Here is a 21,149-nt window from a genome sequence, read left to right on the forward strand (position 1 = left end):
CAATGGGGATATATGTTTTAAAGAGGAGGGAAGAATGCCAGAGGTCAGAGAGAGGTTGAATATAGTGGTGAGATGGGAGATAACCACCAGGGAGAGGGATCGGAGGAGGTGTGAGGGGAGAGGGTCGCTAGCGCAGATGGTGGGGTGAGCACGGGAAAGCAATCTGGAGACTTCTTCCTTTGTCTTTGGTCTGAGTACAGACAGCGAGCAGGGGCTATTACTGACAAGACAAAGGTCGAGGCTAATCTGAGATTGGGCAGTTATTTCCTGGCGTATGTCATCGATTTTCTTTTTGAAGTAGGCAGCCAGCTCTTTGGCACTAGAATCCGTCACTGGGGGCAGCGGTTTAGGGCTGAGAAGAGAGTGAAAGATATCAAAGAGACGTTTAGGGTAATGATATAGTGAGGAGACGAGAGAGGTGAAGTTGATTTGTTTGGCATGGTGGAGGGCTAGGTTGTAGGTTCTGAGCATGAATTTGTAATGGAGGAAGTCCACAGACGTTTGCGACTTTGTACACAGCCATTCAGCACATCTAGAGCACCGCCGGATGAACCGAGTTTGAGGCGTGAGCCAGGGTTGCCGAGGTCTGCATCGGGTGGCTGGGGTAATGGGGGAGGGGGGCACGTTCCATCCAGGGCATGTTTGAGAGTGGTGTTGTAGTGTGTGGCAGCCTGGTTAGGGCGGGAGAGGAGGAGGATAGGGGACAGAGGGGGGGAGATACTAGGAAGCTTGACAGAGAAAGAGAGGAGGTTAGGGTCAGAGAGCAGGAGAGGGGAGTTAGAGAAGTGGTAGGGGGAGCAGAGACGAGATGGAGGAAGACCAGATGTAGTTCTATGGCAAAAGATTCAGCATAACCTTAATTAATTCATTTTAATCTTTGTTCATTCTGGGCTTAGAGGTCTAGTGGGCAGTGATTGGCAGCTATTTCTGTATCCACAGTCATACACAGATAGCTGGCAATTACTGATAAGACCACCCTCTGGACCTCTAAACTCAAAATCAGCAGATCATTAAATGAATAAAATACTGCTTATATAAATTTTTTCCCCCACAAAACTGTATATCAATCTGCTCAGCTCCAACTACTATATAATGTGCTACCTACACTTTAATTAGCATGGTCAATGTGCCAATTCCCCTTGAATTTTTATACAGTGTGGGTTCCTCCTTAAACTTATTTTTCTTCAAGAATTCTGACTTGAGAACACCAAGGGCATGCTTGGAGTACTGTTGAAAAGTCCTAAACGTCCTATTCCACCATACCCTTTATTTAATAACTAATTCTTAGTATTATTTATAGTATTAGTGTTTCTGGTGGCGCAATGTGCCACTTATAATATAATATATAGTGAATGGCATCATCACCTGTAACTCACTGAAGGACCTGTGATGGTTGGAGTTGGTCAAAATATTAAAGGACCTGTGATGACATCACAGTCATTGAATAGCTAACACCTTGACTCCCTGATGATGCTGTTTAGACAGAGAAAGATGTTAGAGCTTTACTATTAGAAGTTATACAGCTAGTTTTTAGATATCAGTCTCTGATAGTCAGAAAGTTTATCTGTACTAAGAATATAGGATTGGCCATCCCCCATAGATTACTTCAGTTACCAAACTATTATATTATGTAGGAGCAGTCTTGATACTACCATGTATATGGACTGACTTTTGCAGACTTGGTTTTTAAATATAGGTGTTGGTCTGTCAACATTATAATAAAGATTTATATTTTATTTAGAATTAATACCAATGGGTTATTTTTGCTTATGGCAATTCAAAATCAGTATCTTTAAATCTGGATTATTTCTAGGCATTTAGAACTATTAGTTGATGTCAGTCATGTGATCAGGGAGGATCTCAGAGCTCAAGTGATTCAGCTGCTCGCTGAGGTGAAATCGTGGCTGAGATGAAGGACCTGTGATGAGGTCAGTGTCCTGATTAGGGGCTGAGCATGTAACTTGCTCACGGACAAGTGGTCATTAATACTTTGATGAGAAATCTAATAAGGAAACCACCACCACTCTCAAGTTGGCAACTTATATGAATAAAAAACATTCTCCAAATATAGCTGCAATACACTGCAATGAATAAAGTGAAACCAACTACAAAAAAGGTGACTTTTATAGTATAATGTAGATTTTATAATTACTCTAAATGAAGGATTGCCTAATACTTTTGAATACATATCGCTAATCAATTGCATTTCAGTTTTGTATGTAAATGTAAACAAAATACTTACGGTCACTTTTGAAATCAACGGTCTCATGTTTTTTGCACAAAAAAAAATTCATTATTTTGTTACATTTAGGGTAAAACTTGAAAGTTTCAGTAATGAGTAGAGATGAGCGAACGCGTTCGTCCGAGCTTGCTATTCGTGCGAATATTAGGGTGTTCGGGATGTTCGTTATTCGTAACGAACACCATGCGGTGTTCTGGTAAATTAAACTTTCTTCCCTGAGACGTTAGCGCTTTTTTTTGGCCAATATAAAGACAGGGAAGGCATTACAACTTCCCCCTGCAACGTTTAAGCCCTATACCACCCCCCTGCTGTGAGTGGCTGGGGAGATAAGGTGTCACCTGAGTATTGAAATCTGCCCCTCCCGCTGCTCGCTATGGATGCATTCTATATGCGCTCAATGGGGCCAGCGGCAGCAGCGCTGACCCCATTGAGAACATATAGAAGACAAATCCTTCTTCTCTGGCACAGCTGTAACAGCTGTAGCAGAGAAGAACGATGTTTGCCCATTGAATTCAATGGAACCGGCAATACAGCCGACTCCACTGAATGCAATGGGCTGCCGGCGATCGCAGGATGAATGGTCGGAAAGGGGTTAAATATATAACCCCTTTCCTGCAATTCATCCAGAAATGTGTTACACTAAAAATATATACCGGCGTATAAGGCGACCGGGCGTATAAGACGACCCCCCAACTGTCACCTTATACGCCGGTAATACAGTGGAGCAAAGAATAAAAAGCATTACTTACGTTTTTAGATGATCTGCGGCGCTCCTGCAGGCTGTCACTCCCTCCTGGTCCACGGCAGACAAGCTTTCTCCACGAAAGACTTTAAATCCCTGCCTCCAGAAGCACATGTGCCTTCAGCCAATCACAGCCAATGACAATGATGTCATTGAATGGCTGTGATTGGCTGTGTTTCTGGAGGCGGGGATTTAAAGTCTTTCGTGGAGAAAGCTTGTCTGCCGTGGACCAGGAGGGAGTGACAGCCTGCAGGAGCGCCGCAGATCATCTAAAAACGTAAGTAATGCTTTTTATTCTTTGCTCCACTGTATTACCGGGGTATAAGGTGACAGTTGGGGGGTCGTCTTATACGCCCGGTCGCCTTATACGCCGGTATATATTTTTAGTGTAACACATTTCTGGATGAATTGCAGGAAAGGGGTTATATATTTAACCCCTTTCCGACCATTCATCCTGCGATCGCCGGCAGCCCATTGCATTCAGTGGAACATGCTGTATTGCCGCTCCATTGAATTCAATGGGCAAACATCGTTCTTCTCTGCTACAGCTGTTACAGCTGTGCCAGAGGAGGACGATCTTTATGCTGACAGTGGGGGGGGGGGGGGGCACTCTTGCCGCTATTGTGGCTTAATAGTGGGACCTGTGAACTTGAGATGCAGCCCACCATGTAGCCCCTCGCCTGCCCTATCCGTCACTGTGTCATTCCCATCACTTTCCTGAATTGCCCAGATTTTCACACATGAAAACCTTAGCGAGCATCGGCGAAATACAAAAATGTTCCGGTCGCCCATTGACTTCAATGGGGTTCGTTGTTCGAAACGAACCCTCGAGCATCACGGGAAGTTCGTTACGAATAACGAACACCCGAACATTTTGGTGTTCGCTCATCTCTAGTAATGAGGCGTTCTCATTGTGGACCATAAGTAACTATTTATGTATCCTAGATGATTTTCACAATATAGGTGTAAACAAGCAATTTTTTCTGCCTAAGCAATTCAGGGTGATTATTTGAACATTAGGAGAAACACTGAAACTAATTTCCATACTGTATATTGTACACAATAGCCTTCAGCATGTGCAGGCATGTATAAGCAATGTTATTTATGACTATCACTCAAGAGCCTAATGCACCATAAAAGGTCATTAGGCAAGTGAACAAGAGATTTCAGTAGTATAAATCCATGGACTTTTTTACAGGCTGTTTCTAATATATGGTGTTTTACTATAAATTTTTGTTTAATAAGATATATATTTTATTTTATGACATTAATTATTGTCCAAATAGGTCATGTTGATATTTATGGGAAGGTATGGAAATTAATAAATGGGAAATTCTGTATTTAATTTTTATGGGAATCAATGCTACATGGTTTATAATAGCCTAGGATGCATGTTTGTGTAATAAATAACATTCATTATGAATCTAATTATGGAAATTGTTCTAGCTAAAACTATTCACCAAAGAGCTAGACTTTTGAACAGTTTATGAACTATGAGAAATATCAGAATTCTTAAAGAATGACACAGCGCTTGCTCTAATGTAAATATCTAGCCAGGAAGAAACGGCAGGAAAGAGTAGATAGTCCTGTATACTGTAGGAGAACAACTTTCAATACCAGGAATCTCCTCAGCAAAACTCCTATTAATTATAATGAGTACATTGTAATAATGTCTCAGCACATCATATACCGTACCAAGTATTAAGACACACACAGAATGTGATAATCGAGTTTATTTGCATTCTTCAATGTGATGTTGGGTTGCCTTTGGCTTCAATGACCTTTAGTAACCTCCAAGGCATGCTTTTCACCAATTTCCGATAGATGTGTGGAGAGATTTGCCTTGATTTTTTGAGGAGAGCTTTAATAATGATACAAGCGATGATGGGCAGGTTGTGTGTGCACAGATGTGGCATTTTCGTTTATCCCAAAGATGCTTGATGGGACTGGGAACTGGACTTTGGGCTGGGCAATGAAGTTTTCAGACATTCTGCTCCTCAAACTAAGCCACAAAACTGCATGCTGCATGATAGGTTCGCATAACATATGCCTCATATATTTAAGTATAAGCAATATCTATAGAATAGATAGGTATTTAAAGGCTTGATAACAAAGAGATTTGCCAATTTTAATTTTGGCCCCAACCTGCTGCCAAGCCTGCTGTATGACATGGTGCTTGGTCATGTTGGTACAGATATGGAGCTGTACTGTATTGCCACAGGGTAGTTAATGCCACGTTGTCAAAATGTCTCTGTACCCATTGGCGTTGAGGGTTGATTTCACTATAACCAATGGCTCTAGTCCTTCCCAGCAGAAACACCAACACACCATAACAGCATAACACATAAATTTGGCCTTCCCCAAACTTCTCTGCTGGGATGTTGAAAATGTGTAGAAACCACTCTCTTAGTAACCACCACACCCAAGTGCAGCCATCCGATTGGAAGATGGTATACTGTGGTTCAGCTGTACACAACACTTGTTTCCACTCATTTACAGTCCAAGAACAACACTCCAAGGACCATCACAAGCATCTCTGTGCATTCACTGCTGTGATGTTGGGCTTGTATCCAGCCACTCATCTATGGTAAGCCTTCACATACAGTTCCCTAAGAATGCTTTTGGTACTAATGGATGTTCAAATGGCCTCTGAAACCTCCTGAGCAAGTATCTTGGTAGACAATGTGCTTGATGCCTTCATAGCTCATACCAGGCTTTGTTGTCCATGTTATGTAAGTTTGAGGTTTCCCCAAAGGTGGCTGCACTGCATACACATATCAGATGTTTTCTATTCCTGAATAATATTGCCAATCGTGGACTTTGAAAGTCCCAAAAGTGTTGCAATGTCCTGTAGTAATTGATTGGCAGACTTTCTCCATATCCGTTGGAAGTCTGTCAACTTTACATCTGATGGTTACTGTACTGGGATATGCCTCTGTGTTTCCCTTATGCTCATCCATCTGATTTGCATATACTTCATCTGACAACACAGGATTGGTGGATGTCCTAATATTTATGTCAACATAGTATATGGTTGCCTCTAACCTTTTTGGTTGCTATTACTGGAATATACCTAGTAGAGGGCTTGAGAGGGTGGTACAAGATACAAGCATGGTCTACTTTGTGTCATTTGAATTGTTGCAGTGTGCACTAGACTAAACCTATCGGTGTCTAAACAGAATTATTGGGATTAACCTATTGATAGCCTTTCCTCAGGATAGGTAGTCAATGAAAGATTGTCAAAACCCCAGTAAGCTAATGTCCCATTTAGACAGGATGAGTCATCTAAATGACTGCAGGACCACTGATGTCACTGCTAAGGTTGTTAGCTCTTGTGCGTGATTCTTGCTCGGTGCTTCATCTTCTATTTGAAGAGCTTGGCAGAGAGCATTTACTGAACGTCAGAATGCCACTATCCAGCAAAGTGTTTTGTTTTAATGCTGACAGTCAGTGATAACGAGAAGTGAAAGAATAGATAGCAATTTTTTTTTGCATTTACATGGGACGATTATTGCTCAATTTAATTTGTTTGAATGAATTTTGAACGATGATCGTCCAGTGTAAATGTCCCTTTAGTCAGCAGTCCAGGTTTGGTACACTTATTGAGTAGGCATGAGGCAAAGACATAGTCAAGAAAGCAAAGGCCAGGCTTATATAGGGAGTACAGAGGTGGAGTTAAGCCACATTTACACGCAAAGATGATCACTCAAAATTCAAGATAGGATGATTGACAGTTTGAGTGATCATTTTGCATGAGCTGCTAATGGGCACTAATATCCATTAGTAGCTTATTATTAGCTTATGTGGAGAAAAGCAGGTAGTCTGTTCCCTGCATACAGCTCTTTTGTTCTGTCAAGGGACTTCAGCTGAATACAATGTTATCAACACTCTTGTGGAGAGAAACAGCGTGTGGTCCCTGCTATCAGCTCTCTGGCAAAACAATGGATTTTAAGCTCAATTAGAAATCATCATTTAGCTAAAAAGTAAACGATGGTAGCATTTACACGCAACAATTATCGCTCAAAAGACGTTGTTTTAGCGAATTTTGATTGATAATCATTGCATTAGTTAGGTAATCAAGGCAAGAAGCTATGCAATATGTTTCAGCACAGTAGCTATCCAGGATGACCAATAGCTAAGTGAGAAAAGCTGCTGTCTGGGACACAGGAGTCTTTTAATGTGAATCCTGACAATCCATGAAAGTCTAAACTTACTGTGTAATCATAAGTCTGGAAAAACTCTGATTCTTGAATACCAAAGTTACTTCTATGAAACTAACTTTGTCTTAATGGTAATGGTTTTTGTAGTGACCTGTCAGGCATATTGCTGAGTAATTACCCTGATTTGAATCAATAATCAAATATTGAAATATGATGTAACACCTCTCCTTGCTTCATAATGGAAAAATTTAAAATAATGCAACTTCTTTCTTTCTTTTTTTTTTAAACAGGAACCAAAACAAGCCCTTTCTTCTATTCATGTCATACATTCAAGTACACACAGCTCTTTATGCTTCTGCCAAATTTAGAGAAAAAAGCAAACATGGTATTTATGGGGATGCTGTTGAAGAAGTAGACTGGAGCATAGGTAAGTTCATATTTAGCTATTAAAACAACTGTAAATAATAAGATATGTTATAATTTTGGAGGATGATTTCTTGATTACATTTCTTATTCTTAAAATGTATATGTTTGTGGGTTTTTTATATTATACGCAAACAATAGAGCAAAAATGGCAAACTGATAGCATCTATATGCAGCATTTCATTTTTTTGCCCATGATGATCATTGTCTACCTCTGAGAGTTCCTACATTGGGTATGTGAGCACCAGAACTTGAGCACAGTGCAGTGCAGTGTCCTGCTCTGATGATTTGCATTTTAACATAGCAGCATAGTTTGTAAGACTGAAATCCATCCACTTCAGCCTATTATCCTGCAATAATGATCAGGGTAAATCAAGCAACCCCATGAGGTAGAAGCCTCAAACAACCTCATGAGGTGGACAGCCAAATATGTGTGCATCCCTTACCTGAGAAAAAGATGTCCCCTAAAAGAAGAAAACAAACCAGCAGATGCAGTTTAATGCTCTGGGCAATGTTCTGCTGGGAAACCTTGGGATCTGACCATTATGTGAATGTTACTTAAACACGTACCATCTACTGTACTAGCTACAGCCAGTACCATCGCTATCTTGGATAGTGTACATATCTTTATCCTCTATATTCTCCTAAATAAGCTAAAGCGCTTAAGTGTACAGTCAGGAGCATGAATGATCATCATCTTCATTATAACTGTGTGATAGGAGATGTCTAATTAGCAGCAGTAACTGTATTAAAAGTTTGTGATCTTCCCTGTCAAGAGCTTGTATGGAACAGTCATGTATTTTCAGCATACAGAAAGTTTAGGTGACTGAGGTAGTAACCCCCTTGAGTGAACGGAAAGTCTAGAAATTCCTTAGGGGTCATTATGAGATCATATGGCCAAACTGAACAGAGCTTTTAGAAAGTAATAACTAAATAAGGTAATACTAGCTGATTGATATGAGTTGGGTGACTAATTACATAATGAATGAAATGATAGATTGCTAGAGTGTCCCTTTGACCGTAAAGAAAGAAAAATTACAGTATACTACATTTCCTTTAATATCCGTTTAGAATGAAATAACACCAAGAACTATGCCAGACCACAATTGATAAAAAATAGTGATAATTCTTCTCTATTAATACAATATTAAAAACGGACAATACACACTTAGTGGGTGAACAACAAAATACATAAAGATTTAGATAGCATAAGCATAGCATCTAAAAATTAAGCTACTTATGTTTATTCAACAACTGTTGGATGAACGATCATTCATCCTACAAGTATCTTCTTAAGCTGCCTCATACATACATGTTCATTTCATTGGTAAGCCACAACTAGACAGCTCTGGTTCTGGCTAAACTTCTAGGGAATAAATGGTGACTTCACTCGCTCATGTGCTTGTTCAAACGAGAATCAGCCAATGAAAAACGGCCAATAGCTGCCTGAAAAGTGAGCGCTCAACATTTGTATAAGGTATGCAAGACTGACTGACCTATAGCCAAGAACAATGCAGAGTCTACATATAAGAAAATAAATCCTAGGTCACCCACTACACCCAACATGTTTTGTTAATGGCTTTGATCGAGGCGGCTGGTAAAGCAGATAATGCAGCATAAGCAAAGAACTTATGCCCCGTTTAGACGGAACGATCATCGCTCAGATGAATAAAACTGGATGATACTCGATCAGTTTATAAGCAGGCCAATGATTGAGCGACGAGCAAGAATTGTAAGGTTCTCGCTAATGATTCAGTTTCATCCGCTCATTCGCAGTTTCAAAAGCTCGCTTCGTCAGGCAAACGAGAATTTGCGGCCCATGTAAAAAGGACATTAGACTTAGCCCAATTATTAACTTGATGCAATTAATGAACCTGGAATACCTGTGCATCCTGTTTGCAAAATACAGGAAATTGCCCCAGGAAGGTATTGGCCTGATGATGGGCTGTCACACATGCTAACATGTCCATATAAGGTGACTGTGTACATTATGCATAGAAACACACAATAAAAACCTCACATGCATGTATAATGCATGTAAAATGGTACTTGGAAAGTTGTCTACAAATGAAACATGTAAGAGAAGGAAGGGCATATGCACTAATTAAAAAATGAGCAAAAATCAGCTAACGAAAAATTGTGGAAAAATGGCAGATGCATATGTATATGTAAATTTTTAAAAAACTTAATGACAATTTACAATAATTAGTAGACTAGGGCTACATGTTGAAATTGACCACAGTAAGAGTCATATAATCAAAGATCTCTGTGTATACTTAAACCCCAATTGCAGTCTCCATTGTCTTACACATCGTAAATAAACTGCTGTCCCAGAAAACCCACCCATTTCCGAATCACTAGCGTGAGTAATCATAGATTTCTTGTCTTGCCCCTTAATATTGCTCTTGTTTTACATGAGAAAAAATCCCTTCCACTCATTCAAGCATTACTCTGGGTCAATGGCTACATTCTGCTTTTTTTTAAATTCTTTAATGGCTTTTAGAATGAAATTGAGTACAGATGTTAAAAGGGAGGCTGGAAGATTGCAGGGGGAAACAAATATAAGGGCACAACTTCTAAACCAGTGTGATTCGGTACTACTTTGCATGATATAAATGAGATACAATGATAAGAAACTTCTTTACATACCAATTGCCATGCAGATGTTAGAACATTAGGCAGTTTTAAGCCCCATTTAGACCGGACGAATGTCGGGCAAATGATGCCCAACACTCGTGCCCGCACATACATGTTCCCGTGCTCCTGCACGGGAGCTTGCATAGCTGGCTCACAGCGGGGCGGCAGGACCAGATTTAAGTTCTCGCTCCCCCCACCCCTCTCCATTCAGCTAACATAGTGGACGTTCAATACTGAACAGCTGCTATTTACACTGCACTGTCATGGTTAAACTCATTGCTTTATGCAGTTTATGAGCGATGAGTTTAACTATAACAGTGCAGTGTAAATAGCAGCTGTTCAGTATTGAACGGCCACTATTTTAACTGAATGAAGAGGGGCAAGGAGGAGCAAGAACTGAAATCTGCTCCTGCCGTCCCGCTGTGAGCCAGTGATACAAGCTCCCGTGCAGGAGTACTGAAGCGTGTATGTGCGAGAATGAGTGTTGGGCATCGTTTGCCCGACATGTCGTCCTGTTTAAATGGGGTTAAGTATTTATCAACCTTTCCTGAAAGTGTAGCCACTTATTCCATATGTGTTATTTCTCTCGGTTTCCTTCTCTGATGCTCTTTTATCTCTCATACACATTGATTATACTTATCTTGTTTAACTATTCTAGTATCGAAAGAGTTTGATTCTCTCCAGTATCTGGGTATCAGTTATTTACCAGCATTGGGAAGAAATGGTATCACTAAAAAGGATGTCATTAATTTATAGAGTATATCTGATCATAGTTTAAAAGAATGAGTTCCAGTGTTAGAATTGTTTTGGAATCTAGAAAGGAACTCATAATCCTATTGAATATTTGTCCAGAATGGCCGTATTTTTAGGAAATATGAACCAAATTTGTAAAAAGGTGCCTATGTCTGTTGAACATTTTCAACATAATGGATCTAAATCTACTGGATGTCATATTTCAGGCATTATATACCATCTAGAGAAAAACTTGAAATTTAGTTCTTGTAAATGCAGTGAGAACTCTTAAGGAATTGAGTAATCTCCTCTGAGGTCCATTTATTTTCCAACCTGTGTTCCCAATTTTTTATATATATAAAGGACCCTGCACTGAGCCAATCAGAGGCAGCACTCACTCATCCATTCATGAATTCATGAATGGGTGAGTGAGAGCTGCCTCTGATTGGTGAGGCTGTGACCAATCAGAGGCAGCTCATTCAGCAGGCGGGGATTTTAAATCCCCGGCTGCTGAATACTACTCACAGCAGTTCAGGAGAACTGCCGGCCGGCCGCAGCTGAACTCTGTCTGCCGGGACAAGGTGAGTATATTTTTTTTTTACACATTTCTGGATGAATTTCAGGGAAGGGCTTATATTTTTAAGCCCTTCCCGAAAATTCATCGTGAGATCGCCGGCAGCTCATTGCTTTCAATGGAGCCGGCTGTATTGCTGGCTCCATTGAATTCAATGCGCTGGACAGCTCCGGCCCGTTTCTATTGAAACGCGGCTAGGAGCAGATTTTTCGGGCAATTTTTTGGCCCCGTTCATGCGATTTGCGGATGCGCATCCGTCATGCGATCCGCAAATCGCAGGAAAAAACGCCCGTGTGACCGAGGCCCTAATGATAAAATTGACTTGCCATGTTTAAAAGTATTTGGTAGGAGTCTTTATTTTTTTGGTGGAGACTTTTTTGGTGGCCAATTTGAACTCCACCACATCAAATTCAGCTAATGCTTTTCAAATGGGAAAGGGGTCATGTAGTATATTAATTTTGGCTAAAATTTACTCAGAAATACACTGGAATTGTCAGTTTTGCCTTATCTTTACTTGTTTAGGAGTTCAGCTAAGGCAAAGTTGGTAAATAGTGTCTGACATCCAGGGCCTTTCTTCCATCTACAGATGGCTTATGCATCCTCCCTTGAATTTAATACTTGCACTCATTTAAAGTCAATTTTCTCATTTACTCTAGTTAACTGTGTCCAGACTTTTGTCCGTTTATATAAATATAGAATCTTAATATCCGGACACTGGCTTCTCAGGAATTAAAGCTATCTTTTAAATCATAAATCATAGGTTACTGATACATTATTAAAGTGTATGCTACTGGGTGTATATTTCATAATATTTTCTTCTTAGGATCTTCCCAGAGGCCTTTAAGAATGTGTATAAAAGTGCATTTGTTAACTGTTAGACAAGCTAAATTATTGAACTGTGATATGAAACCATACATTTGACCTTGTCAAAAGCTGAAAGCTGATGATACAGGTGATAATACAGGAAAGAATGAGTGAACACGAGAATCAGAAGAAATATATCTAACCTTGTCTGCTTGACTGACATGTCACCAAATTGGATTGCTTTGTGACATGTTGATGCAGAAAAAAATGAGATAATTTAGGCTGGTGGCAACAGAGATGCTTTATTATATGCTTATGAGTAATTATGATGCATAGGAAGAGCTGCAGTGTCTGAGCTTTCCTGTGAACTATTATTTACATAATAATTGGCTGAAGAGGGTTAAATTGTACGGATGCATTTATCATTCTTCCACTGCATTCTGGATAAAACACAACACATGATGAATTATAATATTAGCTATTTTTAAGCCTGGGAATGAGAATAACCCCCTGTTTTCAAGTACTTTTGACTTTGTTATGGTAAATCCCATCTGAATTTTAATCTATGAAATGGAATGCGTAGGGCTTTTTTCACATGGGCTCATTTGATAAACTATCTAACTAGCAGATCTATACGGTATTAGAATAATAGTTCACTTTTAGGGATGATACTGTGTTATAGTCACTATATCTCTCTATGATAACCACTTGGCCTTAGAGATTCTGAGCTGCAGTGGTAAGTCTGTAGGTCATTCTAAAAACATATGTAATAAACCTACTACAAAAAAAAATCAAAAGCTTTTATACATATTGAAAACAATGACTTTTGCTTTAATGGGAAACTAGCAACATTTTTTCTTAGGGATTTGATCAGTTTTTTCTTAAATGGAGGGACACAGAATTTGTCAAATGTGTACCTTTTGTTATATCTTTAAATTTAATGCATCAGCATACTTTTTTAAGCTCTATTGGCTATTATAGCAAAACCCATAAAAGCATATATTATATTGTATAGGAAATTATCTTTGGTCCCTTTATATTCTGTCCACATTTATTGGCTACTAGATATAAGAAAGGTCTACCTGCTGGTGCCGCCTTAAAGGCCACATTGGTAAATTGACTTTGCCCACATACTGATATTCACATCTTTTCTGATGCTGGCCAGCTGTTCTTTACCTATTACTAGTGAATCTTCCCTCCAACCCAGTAACAGATTAGCATGTATGTGAATGCTTGGTTCACTGTGTCAGTGCACCTAAGCTGGTGATATGTACTAAAAAAAATAATTTATCAGTTTGAACAGCATTAGAATCAATGCTTTGTGGGCATGGCATTGATACTGAGAGCCCCATGTCCATTGGAAACTCTTAAATTGCTTTTAGATCATTTGTGATTGAAAAATGTAGTGCATTATGCGGTATAGTACACTCATTGTCAATAAAAAATCAAGCGTTTCGAAGGAGTTGTCGGAATCAAGTGAAACGTAAGTGTGATTGTAATGTTGAAATAAGTAATTACAATATCAGAGTAAAGGAACAATTTATTGTGTAAAACTGAACACTTGAAGAGAGGCTCTAGTACCTTCATGGGCCTCCTCTACTTTGGATGTAAGATGTGATACCGGGTAGATATGAAGGCCTAAACATTCCATATAGTAACCTGTGGCATATTGGTCCACGTTTGCTTTAACTATGCCTCTAGATTGTACAATGTCATAGTCTGTTGAAGTTGGTGTCCCAGATAGTTCCATACATTTAATATTTGCAATAAACCTGGCGACCAGGCAGGCCATGGGAGTGTGGCAATGTTGTAGAGGCATTCCTGTGACACCCTTATTTTGTGCAGTGAACATAATCCTGGTGAAAAATGCCTCTTGGAAGCCCTGCCATGAGAGGCAACACATATGGCTGTAGGATGTCCTGAACATAATGCTGAGCTGTCATTGTCCCTCGTACCACTACTAGGGGTGACTATCATATGGGATAACCTACCAGACCATCACACCAACAGTGGGAGCAGTATGCAGCTCCACAGCAAAGATAGGATTGAGGCATGCACCCCTTAGTTTCCAGACATGAACACTGCCTTCATCAGTGCCGAGACTTAACTTGGATTTGGCACTGAAGACAACCCAGTTCCACTCCATAGCAGTCCAGTTTCATCATTTTACGATTCAACTGCAAATGTGGTGGCAGTGGGTTGGTGTCAAAGGCAGTACATGTAATGGGCACCATGATATCAAATGTCTTTCAGCTAAGTGTCAGGAACTGGTGCCCACAGACATGGGCCTATAATAATAGTGCCACCTGCCTCTAGATGGTGGACAACAAAACAGTTGGAGCTGCTCAAGCTTGTCAGATGATCCTCTCTTATAGTGGTCGGTCAACGGCATCCTAAAGCCCAGTAGCCTTGTGTGTGTGCCCTCACACATTCACTCATCCAAATACCTCCTAAAAGTCTGAACCGAATGGCCCAGATGGTGGGCAATTTGTTAATCAGACCATCCAGCTTCTCGTATTCCAATAATGTGCCCCCTCAACAACTCTGTTAACTGGGCGAAAACTCTTCAATTGCATCATAGAGGCATGTCTAGTGGTCAACAAGCTCTACACAAGCAGAAAAAGAGGTCCACTACACACAAGTAGCCTCTCAGAGCCTCTTCATAGGCCAAAGGTAGAACCACTTTTAGGGTCTCAGGTGGCAAGATCTTTCATCTAATCATGCCACCACTTTATTTGTATATCTGCCTGAGCTGTAAATGCATGCCAAGTTTTGCAGCAAAATGACAACGCCTTCTATGTGCTTTTTTTTTTCTTTTTGACAGTGTATTAAAATGTTTTACCTCTATGCACGCTTTGCCTACATACTGTAAGACTTTGGTTTCCCTTTGATTATGCCTACAGTGTTGTAGCAGCTTATGGCTGTTGTATATCAATTATTTTAAACTTTTGTTTCAACATGAAAAAATGTATCAGACATGTTAATTATCTTCCCTAGAACCGTTATCAGTTGCAGAGTCATGCTTCAGCTAAACTATGCTATGTTTATAGTAGAAAAATAACTGAAAAAAGTACAATTAGAAATGATGCTTTATAGGAGCTAACTTAATCCCTCAACGACCGTCCATATACCTTTTTTACAGAGCTCATTAAGAGGCTTTATTCTGAGGCAATTGCGTTTTTTATGCTGCTGCATCAGAAAACTTAGAATGTGTCTTCCATGCCAGGTGGAGTGGGAGCTCAACTGTGGGATAATAGCACTTGCTTAAACAGTGGGGACCAGAGAAACCGCCGACCCCTATTGTTTAACATTTTTACATGTCACATTCAATGCAACTGCAGCATGTAAAAGACTGACTGAGGGAAGAGGATCCCCCTATCACCTTTCAGACCCAATAGGTTGCTATGGCACCCGGAGGCTTGAATATTGCCTCTGGGTCTGCCAGCTATGGTGGTCTGTGAGACACTGCTGTCAGTGCAGACAGAGCCAGAGGTCTAAAGCATTTGCATTGCAGTAACCCAGGTTGGTAATTGCATGGACAGTTTCCATTGAATTCAGTGGGAGCTGTTCTTGCAACTATCAACGTGGGCCTCTGCAATGCCAGACAGAGCTGTGAACTTATGTGTCCTTCCCCATTGACATCTAGCCCAGTATTAGCTGATTGTCGGGGTCCTGAGCTGCAGACCCCCGTTTGATCTGGATAGGTCATCAATAGCAAAGTCCTGGAAATCCCTTTAAAGGGTTTGTGGGATTCTAAGAATAAAATTAACAGCTAGGCAGCAGATAAAAAAATACAGTATACTCCCCTATCCTCAGCTTCTCCATCTTTGTCCCCATCTGCGAACGGTTGCTAGATGTCCTGCAAACTCCTGGAGTCAAGGCTCTCAGGATGTGAACACTTGTACCAGGAGTACAAGAGTCTAAACTTTTTATTTTCTTACTGTAATAGGGTTTTCTTTTTTTGCATTTTGTTGTTTAGTTAAAAAAAGCACCCTAAGGCCTTAGTCACACGAGCGTTTTTTCGCGCGTTTTGCGCATGCGCATGCGTTTTGCGCATATATGGAACCAATGGTTCGCTATGGCATCGGTCACATGTCCGCTTTTGCGAAAAATTATAGGACAAGGCGATTCGCAAATCGCGGCTATCGGCGTTTTGCGATTATTGTGCGCACCAAAATCATTTTTTTCGCTGGTCAGACGAAGTTTCATGCGCATTTTGATGCGCACGGCGATTTTTCTCCGGTCAGACGGGCGTTTTGCAGTGACGATAAACGCGGGTAGGTGCAGATTTTTCCCGCGATTTTTCGCCTCCGGTCACGCGATTTGCGCATGCGCATCCGACATGCGATGCGCAAATCGCGCGAAAAAACGCCCGTGTGACTAAGGCCTAACATTAGTCTGCAGGTCAGGTTGAATGTGGCAATACCAAACATGTATAGTATTTGCATTTTAGCACTTTTGCACAATAACAATTTATTTTACGGAAAAAGTGATGTTTTTTGGATACATAGAGCCATAACTTATTCTTCTATCTATAGCCAAATGAGAGCTATTATAATTTATTGTCTACTCTTTATAATTTTTTGGGGAGGATGAAAAAAGCTGCTGTCTTTTTTTAAAAATTTTTTTCTCAAAGTAATAAAAAATAAGTGATCTTTATTCTAGGGATTGTTCTGATTTGCAATTGTACCAAATGCATATTATATTATACAAAATATAATTAATATATTAATTGAAAAGGGGATTTATTTGATTTATTAATGGGGGAGACTTTTTCTAAAGTCTGTTACATAGACTTTAATTCTTAGGTTCTCTGGACATAGTAAGCTTAGTTTCCAATTATGTTTAGCTGTTACAATTTATTCACCAATATCTCTGAAATTCGATCACATCAAAGATTTGTTGAAACTAATTTCTTCAGTTTTTTAAACAATTTTGAGTAGTATTTTTCATGGTTGCTCACAATTGGTGTCATTTTAGCTTATCTACCTTTTAAACCATTCTCCTTTTATAACATACAGATGTGCGTGAAATCTATAAAAAGAGCCCTAAAAGCTACACATTTTAAAGCATATGAAGAAAATGGGTGGTAATTTTCCTTCCTTTTTACAATGTGATTAGTGTTGTTCTCATGTTATTACTCATAGAGCAGTATTAAGTTTGCTTTCCTCAATGTGTAATTCCCAGGAGAACGAGTCACAGCATGACCTAGATTTTTCTCTGCATTACAAGAAGTGAATATTTCTTTATCGGTTGTCTCTCTCTGCTGATGCCAAGCATGCTGTAGGTGTTACTGTAAATGTCATATAGTATTAGCAAAACCGAATCATTTGGGACTTTCTAAGTTAGGAATAATATGTTTTAATACAAAACAGTGACTATAATATCCACATTGTTTAAGTCAAGAAAGTTGGTGTTAAATATATTCTAGAAATTTGTATTTTAAATCACCCATTTATTTTCCTTTTATTATACTGGTGTAAAGACCCTATAAACCTGAAACAAATAGTCTGGCAGAATAAAAAGTATTCTGAATATTGGTAATTGCCACAATGTCACCTCTGGTTCTCTATACTTTTCAAGTCCTGAGTAATATTTATTTCACTTGCCTGAATTTGATTCATGGATTTGGCAAGGTATGGAAAGTTTATTTAGAAATCCTGATCCGAGTTGACAAGACCCATTAATTTCAGATTTGTTGACTGCACATTCATGTAGTGGATCTCCCATGACACCGCATCTTCTATGGATTCAGTTTGAGTTTGGTGACTTGCTAGTCCATAAGAGTACACTGAACTCATTGTCATGTTTTTGGAATCGGCTTTAGATGAAGTGTTTGTGACAGGATGCATCTATCCTGAAAAATATCTATTATGTGATGGATAAACTGTAGACCTGAAGGAAATTGGCAACACTTAGGATAATGCAGGATGTATGACTCTAGGATTTCAAATTAATAAATATATGTTCTTTAACTGAGTTTATTGTGTGGACATTGTATCTTCAATGCTTTTGTTATATAGTAGAATACATTCCAGTTACAAACACTGACTATATACTATTTTTATTTTTAAGGGGAAATTCTCGATGTGTTGAACCGCAATAAACTGCAAGAGGCCACAGTTATATATTTTACATCTGATAATGGAGCACACCTGGAGGAAATTTCCTCTTCTGGAGAAATTCATGGAGGATGCAATGGAATCTTCAAAGGTAATACAGTAGAAAGAAGATAATGGACCTATCAATTTTGGTGTATATTGATTACCCTGACTTCATAATATTATAAAAAAGCTATCACTGTACTTAAGCATCTAGAACTAGACTAACCCTGCCTAAGTTAGGACAAAAGAAGTGATGTAATAAAATACCAACCTCTTATCTTATGCTAACCTTCATATTTGTTTGCTCACTGTTTCATGATGTAGATGTTCTCCAACCTAACCTTATTTTTTCCCTTTACTAAATTATTTATTTAACTCCTTAGTGACCAAGCCTGTTTGCGCCTTAATGACGAGGCCAAATTTTGGAAATCTGACATGTCACTTTAACATAGAATAACTCCATAAAGGTTTTGCATACTGAAGTGATTCGGTCATTGTTTTTTCGCCACATGTTGTACTTCATTTAGGTGGTGAAAATAGTCTGATATAATTAGTGTATATTTATTAAAAGTGCCAATATTGGGAAAATTTTGAAAACAATTGCACATATTTGATATTACAATTGAAAATGTGAAAAAATGACAAACATACTGTACAAATTTTTGCTAAGATATATTTTTCCATCTGTTTACTTTATTCTAAATGCACATGTGAAAAACTTTAATATCTTTTTTAACCATTTAGGAGACGTACAAATTTAACATTACTTTTTAGCATTTTGTGGAATACTTTGTTTTCCTACACCAAGCCAAGAGTGCAAAGGCTCATAGGTGTCAGAATGATAGATACCCCTACAAATGACCCTCTTTTAAAAACTACACCTCTTAATGTATTCACTGAGGGGTGTCATGAGTATTTTAACCCCACAGTTTTTCAGTTATTAATTCAATTTAGAGGAGAAAAAGTAAAATTTCATATTTTTGCAACTATGTCATTTTAAAGACCTATTTATTTCCTATAGTGCACATGAAAATGAGGATTGACATTCTAAAATGGATCCGCCTGTTTGTCCTGTGTTCAGAAACATACCCATTGTGTCCCTAATCGTTTTAGGCCCCATAGCACAGTTGTAGAGTTCTTGAGTGCCCAAAACCATAGAACCCCCCCCAAAATGACCTCATTTTGAAAACTAGACTCCTTAATGAATTTATCTAGGGGTGTACTGCATATTTGGATCCCACAGCTTTTGAATTAATTCAAGCAAAGCAAAAGGAAAAAATTGCATTTTTTCATTTTTTTGGCAATTGTCATTTTAAAAACTTTTTTTGTACAGCACACATATGAAGGAAGACTTGCACCCCAATATGGATACCCCTGTTTGTCCTGTTTTCAAAAATATACCCATTGTGGCCATAATCTTATGTCTGGATGCACAACGGGGCCCCAAATGAAAGGAGTAGTCGGTGGCTTTTATAATATAAATTTTGCTTGAAGCATCTCTTATGCCCCATAGCACACCTGTAGAGTTTTTGAGCGCCCAAAACTATAGAGAACCCCAAGAAATGACCCCATTTTGAAAACTAGACCCCTTAAGAAAATTCATCTACGGGTGTACTCTGTATTTTAACCCTACAATTTTTGAATAAATCTAAACAAAGCAGTAGGAAAAAAATTACGATTTTCATTTTTTGGGCAATTGTGTCAATTTGAAAACAAGTTTTTTTTGTACAGCACACATATAAATGAAGACATTAACCTCAAAATGGATACCACTGTTTGTTCCGTGTTCAGAAACATACCCATTGTGGCCCTAATCTACTTACAGGACACATCGCAAGGCCTATAATAGAAGGAGCACCCGTTGGATTTTAGGGTACAACTGAATAAATTCCAGGCCCCATTGCCCATTTATAGAGCCATTGAGTGACCAAAAAGACAAGGAACTCCCTCAAATGACCCAATTTTGAAAACTAGACCCCTTAACGAATTCCTCTAGGGGGGAACTGCATATTTTGACCCCACAGTATTTGAATGAATCTAAGCTTGGTTGGGATGAGTACACGGGGCAATAAAACCGGGTATCCCCCCTCCTCTCATGCTTTTTGGGCAGCATGGGGCAGGGATGGGGTGTAAAAAGTGGCGCTCTGTGAGGCTTCGTAAGCTTGATGAGGTCTCACACAGAAGGCGCTCAACAAGCTGCTCCTGGAACTGCATGAAGTAGAACGTTCCCGGGGCTTCTTGTAAATTACGTACTACATGTAGCGGTCTGAATAATGGCGGACGCACGCGGCCATATGTGGAATCTGCTTGCGGAGGCCCACAGCGGATCCCAGCTGCGAGCCCGGCTGTGGCACTGCGTACGGCCGCATAATGTAATGTGCATAACTGTGTACTCACACAGGCGGTCATACACAGTACACCTTTTTTTTGTTTGTATTTCCCGCACCGTCGCTTAGCGATGACGCGGGTACCTGCAGCCCGTACACAATGTAGTACAGAATGGGCTCCGGGTATATCCACGACCATAGAGCACAATGTAAAATAGAACCTGCTGCGTTCCCTTTTCTGCAAGTGGATTACATAATTCCGACCCACTAATGTAAGCGGAATTGTGTAATCCAATGCGATTTGATCTGCGTATTACCGGCCGAAGGTAGATCGCTACCTTTTTATCACGTGACCCAGGACCGCTCAACGAGGTCACTGCTCCAGGCTCTCGGTGACTGTTGGT

At 39.5% G+C, this 21,149-nt stretch overlaps 1 protein-coding gene across 6 annotated transcripts in view; it reads left to right on the top strand.

Annotated features, from left to right (window-relative positions):
- The window catches only part of STS (steroid sulfatase), a 327,127-nt gene that overhangs the window by 214,144 nt on the left and 91,834 nt on the right, over positions 1-21,149 (top strand). For all 6 annotated transcript variants that reach the window (XM_066599916.1, XM_066599920.1, XM_066599915.1 and 3 more), the window contains 2 exons: positions 7,435-7,571; positions 18,390-18,527. In XM_066599916.1, coding sequence (XP_066456013.1) covers positions 7,435-7,571; positions 18,390-18,527 — 275 coding nt within the window. The remainder of the gene's footprint in view (positions 1-7,434; positions 7,572-18,389; positions 18,528-21,149) is intronic.

The sequence above is a fragment of the Eleutherodactylus coqui genome, chromosome 4 (assembly GCF_035609145.1).
Source record: "Eleutherodactylus coqui strain aEleCoq1 chromosome 4, aEleCoq1.hap1, whole genome shotgun sequence".
Lineage (NCBI taxonomy): Eukaryota > Metazoa > Chordata > Amphibia > Anura > Eleutherodactylidae > Eleutherodactylus > Eleutherodactylus coqui.